This window comes from Sinocyclocheilus rhinocerous, unplaced genomic scaffold (genome assembly GCF_001515625.1).
Source record: "Sinocyclocheilus rhinocerous isolate Xijiao unplaced genomic scaffold, SAMN03320098_v1.1 scaffold5223, whole genome shotgun sequence".
Lineage (NCBI taxonomy): Eukaryota > Metazoa > Chordata > Actinopteri > Cypriniformes > Cyprinidae > Sinocyclocheilus > Sinocyclocheilus rhinocerous.
Genome location: NW_015647438.1, coordinates 3,291 through 14,354, shown reverse-complemented (window position 1 = coordinate 14,354; position 11,064 = coordinate 3,291). Strand labels below are relative to the sequence as shown.

General features: G+C 35.4%; 2 protein-coding genes across 6 annotated transcripts in view; one reads left to right on the top strand and one right to left on the bottom strand.

The window, feature by feature from the left end:
* The window catches only part of LOC107709142 (cell death-inducing p53-target protein 1-like), an 8,934-nt gene extending 7,077 nt beyond the window's left edge, over positions 1 to 1,857 (bottom strand). For 3 of the 4 annotated variants that reach the window (XM_016513555.1, XM_016513552.1, XM_016513556.1), the window contains exon 1: positions 1,721 to 1,857. The gene's annotated coding sequence lies outside the window, so the exon portion shown is untranslated. Of the gene's footprint in view, positions 1 to 1,628 lie in introns of all 4 variants that reach the window. The other variant, XM_016513553.1, reaches the window with a different exon arrangement.
* A 5,090-nt stretch (positions 1,858 to 6,947) lies between these two features.
* LOC107709139 (cell adhesion molecule 4-like) lies at positions 6,948 to 10,612 on the top strand. 2 transcript variants are annotated; one of them, XM_016513549.1, is made up of 6 exons: positions 6,948 to 7,116; positions 7,562 to 7,819; positions 7,926 to 8,092; positions 8,524 to 8,686; positions 8,927 to 9,159; positions 10,197 to 10,612. In XM_016513549.1, the coding sequence occupies exons 1-6, from the start codon at positions 7,053 to 7,055 to the stop codon at positions 10,272 to 10,274; spliced, it is 963 nt and encodes a 320-aa protein (XP_016369035.1). In that variant the 5' UTR covers positions 6,948 to 7,052; the 3' UTR covers positions 10,275 to 10,612. The 2 variants fall into 2 exon arrangements, with proteins under 2 accessions (XP_016369035.1, XP_016369036.1); XM_016513550.1 differs by lacking the exon at positions 8,524 to 8,686 and having other exon boundaries at positions 7,926 to 8,255.
* Positions 10,613 to 11,064: the final 452 nt, after the last annotated feature.

Here is an 11,064-nt window from a genome sequence, read left to right as displayed (position 1 = left end):
CGCGTTTCAAAAAGGCGGGGCATAGAGGAGAAACAATAATGTACAGTATGTGGAAAATAATGTGTTTTTTGAACCTTAAACCGCATAAACACATTGCATTACACCAAATACACAAAATAATGTTCTTTTTAGCAACGTCATCTGACCCCTTTAAGTTCTTTTAAGACCAGGAAAATTTAAGGAATAAATTGAATGAAAATGTCTTGTATTAGCAACGCTTCAAAGTTTGAAAATAAAACTTTCAACAGATCTCCATTTAATTTTAATTACTTTTACTTTTTTACTGTACTCTCTGATCAAACTCCAAAAAAAAGTGATTTTCTTGACTTTTAAATCAAAATGAGAAGCAAAATGACCAAATAAGTCTCGTCTTATGAGAAATTGATTAAAATGAAGTGAGTTTATGCTTAAAACAATAGCAAATATCTGACAATGGGGTCAGAAAAATCAGCTTAATACAAAGGGAAAACAAGTTTTTTTATACCCCATTGACAGATATTTGTTCTTGTTTTAAGCATAAACTTACTTAATTTTGTTCAGTTTGCATCTCATGTGAATGTATCTTGATTTAAGGATGTTTAGATATTTGCAATGGAAAACAAATCAAGCTACTGTGGAAGACATATATATATATATATATATTAGGGCTGCACGATAAATCGCATGCGATATTTAACGCGCATCTTGTCAGAAAGCCGGTTCTGTAATCAGCGGTAAATCTCCATCACCTGCGGGCTTTCACATTGAGCAGCATTAACTACACAGAGCCGTTGTTCACTGACGAGCTGCGCCAAACCACGTTCATATTCGCGCGATTTTTTGCGCAGCTCATCAGTGAACAACGGCTCTGTGTAGTTAATGCTGCTCAATGTGAAAGCCCGCAGGTGATGGAGATTTACCGCTGATTACAGAACCGGCTTTACTGATAAGATGCGCGTTAAACATCGCATGCGATTTATCGTGCAGCCCTAATATATATATATATTATTTTTTTTGCAATGCATGCAGCATTTAATGGCTTGAATTTAAGACTTTCTGTTCTTATTTAAGACCCCTTTTTGCCTTAGCCTACTTTGTGGAAGGGCGAACTAAGACTTTTAAAGTCCCGCAGAAGCCTTGGGTTGTTCTGGTGCTTTCTGGAGTAGACGATGCGCTCAAACAGAGATCAGCGATTATCCAACCTTTTTCATCGCCGCGAGCGCTGATTGCATAAGACCGCCCTAACCTTCACTATTACTCAACTTTTACTGTGATTTACCATACAAAGAACCATCAAGCAAATTGCTGTTTGTGTCATTAGTTACTGGCCTCATCATCAATGTAAGGAAAATCAAGTTACCTTTATTCTGGCTAAAATAAGCCCCGGTCTCTACACTAACCCCAAAAATAGCACACAAGTGTAGCATGACCATGTCCAGCTCTATTGCATACATGCAATCCTCATTCATCGCAGTAGAATCAGCAACAACAAGCCTGGCTAGCTAACATGTCTCACTGTCATTTAGTCATATTAACATAGTAGTAAAAGCTATCTATTAAAAAGCCAAACATAACATACAAACGAAACGTAACAACTTTCACAGACCGATAAACATCGTTAGCGATTAAAATCCCTCGGAGATTCATACTTGTGAATGATGCGAACACAGGCCTGGCGGCTGCAGCTACGCTACTGGCGCACAAAGCCACAGAGCCGGTCATTCAGCCAGCGCGCCGTTACCTTCTGTATCCGCGGTGTTAATGGAAATATCAGCTTTGAGAACTTTTCAATGGTTTCTAGTTCATACGTTGAGGTTTGTAGCCACACTTTTCCAATAACATCCGCTGCTGGAAAAGATTTGACGTAGAGATGGGAGGCGTGTGTCAATCCCTCTGGTGAGTTTACATTTCCTACTATGGCGAAGGCTTGGATTATGAATATTAATTAGGTTGCCTGAGAGGACGCTCTTTCACGGTTACCAAGCAACGTCTGTATTACGTAATTAATATTCATATATTAAGCCTTCGCCGTAGTAGGAAGCAAGTTTCGCCTTTTTTTACTCGATAAGGAAGGATGATAAAGGGAACCCATTAAGAACATTTCCTAATTATTTTCAGGGTTTATTTTTATAACCAAAAACTAACCTTCCCAGAACATTGCATTTAGAACGTTTACTAATGGTTATTTTAGGTTTTATTTTTTATAGCCGAAAACTAACCTTCTCAGATCAAACCAAAAGTTTTACCCGACAACTGTACATAGTTATGTGTTGTTTGTTTTTTTCATTGCCATAAATATAGGCTATTACTGTCGTAATTACAGTGGATCCATAGATATGTATAGATACCCCATTCGACGGCTCCAGGCACGTAGATGCGGCCGCCATCTTGAAACGGTCAACTTGAGGTCATTCGCCATACTGTAGGTTCTCACAGAGCCATTGAGCCTTTCTGTGCAGGATTGTGGCATCTTTCGAATATTCAGTGATTACTATGGTGAATGACCTCAAGTTGACCGATACAATATGGCCGACGGCTTATGTATAGCGGCCCATAGAAACAGTCGCTAATGAGACATCTACATATATATATCTATGAGTGGATCGCTGTACACGTGCATTTGTTGCTGCCATAAAGCAATTCACCCTTTGCGCTGCATTTCGTACCCGCTCACTAAACTTACATACATGTACAATTAAAACTGATATTTCATGGTTAAAAAAAGGAATAAAAAAGAAAAAGAAACTCAACATAGGCTGCGGTGCTTTAATGAAGTGACCAAAAATGTAGCATAAATGAATTTGTCTTGTTGTGGTATATTACACACATTTTCATCATGAATAGATTTAATATGTAGTTTAAAATGTTTTGTAACATTTAAGATCTAAGGGTTCTTGGTAGCAACCTGTATGCTGATTCAAGAGAATAGCCTAATCATAGGCCTATATTTGTGTTGTTGTTGTTTTTTTCCCTTCTATGTTAATTTATTTATTTATAATCATTTATAATGTAATCAATTTACTTTTATTTTTAAAAATATAATAATTAGCTAGTGCAAATAACTAGTGCAAGACGAGCATTTGTGGTTAAAAAGATAAACATTTTTGAAACTGCAATTTGGACCTTCAACCTGTTGGCTCCCATTGAAGTCAATTATATGGAGAAAAATCCTGGAATGTTTTCCTCAAAAACTTTAATTTCTTTTCGACTGAAGAAAGAAAGACATGAACATCTTGGATGACATGGGGGTGAGTAAATTATCAGAAACTTTTTATTCTGAAAGTGAACTAATCCTTTAACGGTTTTTGGATATGAGACAATACCCTGCTGACTGGGTTTTGGATAAAAGACAAAACAGATATCTCTGACAGGATCCAGCGGCTGGGGTCGGATCTGAAATTTTTGACGTGTAGTCTTGATCGAACAGTTTATAAGCTACTAAATGTGACTACCTCGAGGGTTGAGGGTCCAAATGGCAACATTTAACAGCAGTTAAATTAACAGCAATAAATGAGAGATTCTTGTTGTCTTTGAAGATAAAGATGAAATGATATTGTCTTCCATTGCTCCCTTTGAGTGAGTACAGCATGCTCACTTCCAATGGAATTCCCTTGCCTATATGGCAACAAAAAATACATATTTTGTGGCGAAAATATATTTGAAATATATGCTAAATATATGTTGGGCATTGCAAATGCATTTTCTTTGACTGAAATATGTAGAGGTCAAAAATATATATATTTAAATGCTTTAAAAATATATATTTATATATTAAAATATATTATTTAATTAATTAATTTATATTATTAAAAATATACAAAAGATGGCCAAAATATATTGGTAGAAAATATATATTTTTTGGTAAATATATTTTAGGATATATATTTTTGGCCATTTTTTGTATATTTTTTTAAAATATATTTTAAATGTATAAATATATTTTCAAAAATACACTGTAAAAAACCCTATTTTTACATAAAATAACTCATATTTTCCCCCAGTCATTTTAAATTGTATGCAAAAGTTTGTAAAATTGCTAACAATATCTGTAAAATTAACAATTTGGCTGTTATTTTAAGTATTATATCATTATCGATGCATTACATTGTTTATACATAAAAATACTGTATTATTTATAGAGTATTTTTCTGTTTTCTTAAATTACATAGAAATTACAAGAAATAATGGCGATAATAGTTCATGAAATAACCACCAGATGGTGCAAATGACCCCATTGCTCACACCCTTTTAAAAAAATGGCAGCAACGGCTGCCAAACAAAAACTGTAACGTTTAAGTAAAATATTCTAATTTAAATAAAGTACAAAAACTATATTTAAACTTTAACAATCACTGTTATTTTACAGGTATTTCATGAATTATTACGATCAAGCACCTTCACTGTATAAATAAATAAATAAAAGTCAAATAACTTGCAGCAACAGAACATTAAACACTAACAGATCTCTCAAGATCTCAGCATCTTTGTTTATTACTAACCAGTTTGACTTAATTTCATATAAAAGTTCTTGTTGAGAATTAACAGAAGTTTAGATGTTGATTTTTTTATTAAAAAATAGTCAAGTTTAATGTCACCATGAGATCAGTGTTTGCTTCAGTTGGGCTCTTACCCCTTAAGCATTAATTTTTCTTTGGCTGCTTTAACTTTGTGTTTGTAAAGCACGTTCTTTAAAGCTAATACAAGAGAAAATCTGATCAGGTAAGGTTGGCTACTTAATGCTAATGATATAGTCATCAGCAATATAAGTCATTAAGAATAACTCATTAAGAGGCTAGCCTTGGTGTTATTTTAAAATTATTTTGCTTTGTGATATTATGGCATCCGTATTGTTGTTGTTGTTATTGTTCAGTTTTAAGTTTTTTTCTGTTCATTTGCTTTTCCCTGAGCACATTGAATATGTTTCAGCATTTCTTTGGATTTGTATATCTCTCTGCAGTTTCACAGCTTGTGAGTCTCACAGGTTTGTATGCTGAAGCGCAAACGTCATTTATATGGATGGAACCTAGATATGTTTTTAGCTTTTATGTTCTTTGAGATTAAATGATTATAACTTTTTTTCTTAGGATCAGTGTTTGGAGTTTTAAATTCATTTCTATTCAATTGACATGTTTGAGCTTGAACAAACTCTGCCAAATGTTGTCTTGCTACTGCGTTTATCAGTAAAGTTTTTTGTTGCATTTCATGATTATGACAATAGACAGGCTTCTACAGCAAAATGTCTTTGGCCTAACTCTATAAAATACAAAGCTCTAGATGCATGTAGATCAGTGGTCAGTTTGCAAGTCTTAAGGACTCGTAGTAGGTTATTTCTGTGTCTGCTTGTAATCTGATACTTCCCTGCTGCTATTCTGTGCTGTATCTTCACCAGTTTTAAATCACATCCTTCTCAATGTGTTTAACAGGTACACATGCTGAATGTCCTGTTCAGCTCAGCCAGAAGAGTGTTTCAGCAACTGAGAGAAAGGCAGTCTCGGTTGAATGTCCACTTCTGAAACCAGACTGGTTGCTGTCGAGGAGGTTGTTCTGTGTGAGAAAGGCAGGGACTTGGTTAAACACAACTCGTTGAAGTGTTTTTGCAATGAGAGGAAGAAGGGAAACCGTTCTGTAGTTCTCTAAAATAGATGGGTTAAGGGTGGGTTTCTTAAGTAGTGGGGTTATACGAGCCTGTCTAAATGCTGAGGGAAAAACACCAGTGTGCAGGGATGTGTTAATGATGTGAGTGAGTGAGTGCAGGTACAACCTGCAATGAAAAAATGAATGTTAAATTCAATATGGCATCTAACCTGGTGTCTGTGGTCAATAGATGGCTGGAGTGTTCTAAGCAGAGACCTGCTGTGTAACAATTCTCAATTTTACGCAGTAATTTTTGCAGTAATGTGTATAGTCATAAACTCATCCACTCATTTTATGCTCGTAAGGGTTAGTGGGTTGGTAGATGAGAATCTTTTACACTCTGGATGTTTTATAGTCTCATTTCATTTCTCTGTGTGTTTGTTCAGCATAGTAGCTGATACATATATTTTATTTTACACATATTTTAAAAAATGCTTTTATGCCACAATTATAATCTAAGCTAAAAAGTTTCTATTTTATCTGGCCTACTATCTGTGATGTGATATTTGACTGTTTATGCTCTGTTTTTCCATCTGTGACTTTGTGCTTGAATGTATCTGATGGTTATGTTTGTTATGTTTTATTGTACAGCACAATGGTCAGTGCCAGTTGTTGTAATTGTGCATTAAAAATAAAGTGAGAATTGAATTGAAAAAAAAATAATAATTGCCCTGCCATTAGAGTTTTTCCTATTAATTTCCTATGGTCGGCAATTTTAACCACAGACTATATATATATATATATATATATATACTGTATATATATATTATTTTGGAGAACACATAAAAATGTATTTTGAGCAGTTGAACAGCAGTAAAATAAACTTTGACTTCTTTGGATTTGATTTCTTTCTCAGTGTTAATTGTTGTAATTTTGCTCAGTTTCAGTTTGTTGTGGGAAATGTGCTTTGTGAGTATCAGTGGAAACTGTGACAACTAGGATGGAGTTTCTCATTTTAAAAAAATACTAGTGATTCTAAAGCTGAACAACCTCCCTGAACACCTAAAAACACCTAAAAGCTAGTTCACTTTTCAGTGTTTTACCAATGTGATACTTATTTTATTAACTTATTTCATACCTAAACAAATGACTAGCATCTGGATAGCTGTATGATTGTTATGAATGAGCACGAAATTCATAATTTTTGCATGATGTTCTGGTTCAAATGTCAGGGTAACATCAACTCATCACAAGAATACAGGTTATTAGTTCATTTCGTTTCATTTATGCTTCTGATTTGCTGTCATCCATTAACACGAGTCAGTCAACTGAAATCTCTTTTTCTGGGGTGGGGTTTGTTCTTCTTCTTTTTTCTTTCATTATCGTGTGCACGAGGTACAACTGTTCAGTCACAGACTGTACAGTCAGAGTTACTATCATAAAGTTCGGTCTATTTACGACATTTTCTGTTCAATTGCTTTTCCCTGAGCACATTAAATATGTTTCAACGTTTCTTTGGATTTGTTTATCTCTCTGCAGTTTCACAGCTTGTGAATCTCACAGGTTTGTATGTTTTATTTGTTCAATGCCTGAAGTGCAAACATCTGTTATCTAATGAGCCTAAATATGTTTTATGTAGTACTTTATTGGAGATTAAATGATTATAACTGTGTTATCTCTCTAAGGACTAATATTTGGAGTGCTAAGTTCAGTTCTGACATTTTTTTTTTCTTATCATGATATACTGTATATAGAAATCTATAGGTGCACCAAATGATCCATTGATTAACCATTACGATCAGTTAGATTAAATGGTAGACAAATGAATAGTTTGATAGTAATACCATTATGAAAGGCAGATACTGTGAATGAATAGTTTATATACCGTATATGAAACATTTCTGTAGTGAGGTTACTTTCTGATTTTGTGTATTATATTAACATATTAGAAAATATTTTGTGCATTTGTGTGTTTTATTAAAAAAATCCTTCTTGTTTTGTTTAACAGGTACACGAGCTGAATGTCCTGTTCAGCTCAACCCACAGAGAGCTGTTGTGAGATACGGCGATTCTGTAGCAGTTAACTGTAGCACTTCAGTCCCACATCAAGGGATGGGATGGGAAGCCAGTGAGGGAGCAGTGACCATGACCAGAGACAGTCTGATCACATGGAGAGTGTCAAATCTGATAGAATGGGACATACAGCCATACTGCTACATAAACCATGAGGAACAGTGTCAAGTAGAGCTCCCAGTCACTATTTACAGTCAGTTTCCCTGTTATTTAATTTTTTGTCTTTTCATTCTCAGAAATATCTAATAAATGTACATTCATCACTGCAGATTTCAGAGTTTGTAAATCTTCCTCCACAGAGACTCCAGACAGTGTGTCCATCAGTATTGTGAATCACAGAGGACCAATGATAGAGGGAAAGCAGTATGAGCTCCAGTGTGATGTTCACGATGTGGCTCCTGTTCAGAATCTCACTGTCAAATGGTACAAAGGACAGACTCTGCTGAATCAAACCACCTTCACTGAGGATAACAAGACTCCAGTGAATGAAACCACCACACTCCTGATCCGTCCAGACAGAGCTGATGATGGAGCTCAATACAGGTGTGAAGCAGAGCTGGAACTGGGAGCAGAAGGACCTCAACCTTCTCCAAAAGAAACATCAGGACGTCTTAATGTTGAGTTGTACTGTATGTTTTTTTATTGCTAAGCTTGCCGTATAATTCAGTTTATATTTTCTGAATGGCCTTCTAGTGTGAAGGATGTGCAACTGTCATATTTCATCACATACAGAGATGTGCATATTAACTGAGATCATTTTATCAAATATTACATGAATGGTTTCAGTTGTACAGTATTTTACTGATTTATTAATAACAGCTGCTCATCATGGTGCTGTTGTGCTATTAAATGTCTCTCTGTCCTTAGACTCTGCTGAATCAAACCACCTTCACTGAGGATAACAAGACTCCAGTGAATGAAACCACCACACTCCTGATCCGTCCAGACAGAGCTGATGATGGAGCTCAATACAGGTGTGAAGCAGAGCTGGAACTGGGAGCAGAAGGACCTCAACCTCCTCCAAAAGAAACATCAGGACGTCTTAATGTTGAATTGAACTGTAAGTTTATTATTGCTAAACTTGCCGTATAATTCAGTTTATATTTTCTGAATGGCCTTCTAGTGTGAAGGATGTGCAACTGTCATATTTCATCACATACAGAGATGTGCATATTAACTGAGATCATTTTATCAAATATTACATGAATGGTTTCAGTTGTACAGTATTTTACTGATTTATTAATAACAGCTGCTCATCATGGTGCTGTTGTGCTATTAAATGTCTCTCTGTCCTTCTCAGATAAACCAAAACACTCCAATTCAACAGAGACCATCATTAAAAACGACGAGGTCACGCTAAACTGTACAGTGAAGGCAAACCCGGCTCCTAAGTACACATGGCACTCAGAGCATCTGAAAGAGGAGATCAGCTCCTCAGTGCTCCAGTCCTCCACAGTCCTCCTCAGTCCAGGAAACTACACGTGCACCGCCACAAACTCTCTGGGAAGCGACAGCAAAGTGTTCATCATCAAATGGCTGGAAAGCCAGAGGAGGGCTCGTCCGGGATTTATCATCAAATCTACAGGTGGGTTATAAATGAAAAATCTTTGTAAAATGAGAAAATGCAGTGATTATTATCTTGTTTATATTTGAATAAGATTTCATGAATGTTAATTTAGACATTTTGACATACATGTGCACACATTGATGAATAGCGCTGGGTCTTATTAATTGGTAGTTGTTTCTGTGTGGGTTGTGAAATGCTGAAAACTGCAAAAATAAAGTCTCAAAATCCAAATGAATCAAATAGAATCGACTCAGAAGAGATGTCAATGAATGCAAGCGTGCCACCCGGTCCATAAATGCACATCTTCCTTGTTGCATGCACACATTCTGATACACTACTGCAAAATAAATCCTCTGTATTCACAAACATGTTTCTATTTGTACAAACCGCTGCACATTCATGCTAATTCTGAATTTCACAGACACAAGCTGACAGACATTTGGTTGTGGATAGTAAAATACATTTGCAACATTTATCAAGTTCATGAATAATTGTGCATGCATTCGTTAGTAAATTTGAGACTAATTTCATCCCATAGTATTGCATTTTTTATTTTTTGTTTGAATGTATGTATTTAGCTTAGTTGTTTTGCTCTCATTAATTATGAGTGCACTTTTGTGACATATTCGATGACTTGAATACTTTATGATAATTTTTTTCTGGATGTTGGATTGAGTGTTTATTATTTTGTACATTGTGTTTGATTTCTGGGTGTAAAACCAGAGTCACTCTTTTGTACACTCTTAAAAATGAAGGTTCTTTATTGGCATGCATGGTTCCATGAAGAACTTTTAACATCCATGGAATTTTTCCATTTCACAAAAAGTTCCTTCTGGAAAAAAATTCCTTTAAGAACTGTTCAATGAAGGGGTTTTTTGGGAACCAAGAATGGTTCCTCTAAGGCACCATGGAACTTGTATTTTTAAGAGTGCATCTGTAGATATTTAGCATTGAAAACACTGAGTGTTGTTTCTGTTTGTACCATCATTAATACTGCTTTTCTTCCACAGGCAGTCGTCCCACATTCTGGACTGTTCTTATATTCTGCCAGTTGCTGGTTGCATTGATCATTGTCCTTTAACTCTTTTAAGTGTTTTTGAAAAGTGGTCACACCTTGGCTGTTGTTGTTGGCTGTATGCATGAAAATGCGTATTTTTCAATTAAAGACAGCTTATAGATTTAATAGGGGCTGCTTTTGGTGCTTGACACCTTTTTATTGGTCATTCAAGAATGTGTTTCAAGAATAAGGTCCAAGGTTAACAATTATGCTATTACTTACTTAAATATAAAATATTTTTCTCTATTTAACAACATTACAATAGTGAAAGATGACTTCCCTTACTGATCAAGTCTCAAGTGGGTAGTACAATTCGACAACGAAAAATGCTACCTGTAAAATTATGGTTTATTAACGTCTACACCTACCACAACCCTAAACCTACCCTTACAGTAATGCAAATACAGTAATTATGTGTTATATTCGTGGTTGTAGCTAGAAGGGATACAGCTACAGGAAACCAACAATAAATAATTTTTTCTACCTATTAGATTTTTTTTTATTAAAGTCTACACCTACCCCAACCCTAAACCTACCCTTACAGTAATGCAGATACATTAAATATTGTTGTTCAGCATGAGAAAAAGGACGCAATATTGATGTGCGCATGCGCAGGAAACATAAATGGGTAGGATAAAATGTCAGGACACCTGGCAGAGGATTGTTTTTATTTCTGATTTATTTAACGTATACTGCGTCAGGGGGGCTGTGATTGGATGATGAAAGGTATCGGTGATCATTCTCAAGTGATCAGCACTGCTGCTGTTGTATCAGTCAGTGGTTAGATCAGCGTAGCAGTCAATAAATGGGACAA

What these genes read in the sequence shown, in the direction of transcription:
- LOC107709139 (XM_016513549.1), top strand. Translation starts at nt 7,053, where the DNA reads ATGTTTCAACGTTTCTTTGGATTTGTTTATCTCTCTGCAGTTTCACAG. An exon ending in ACAGCTTGTGAATCTCACAG is followed by an intron (nt 7,117 to 7,561) that starts GTTTGTATGTTT and finishes TTTGTTTAACAG; the next exon opens with GTACACGAGCTGAATGTCCT. An exon ending in TCTTAATGTTGAATTGAACT is followed by an intron (nt 8,687 to 8,926) that starts GTAAGTTTATTA and finishes TGTCCTTCTCAG; the next exon opens with ATAAACCAAAACACTCCAAT.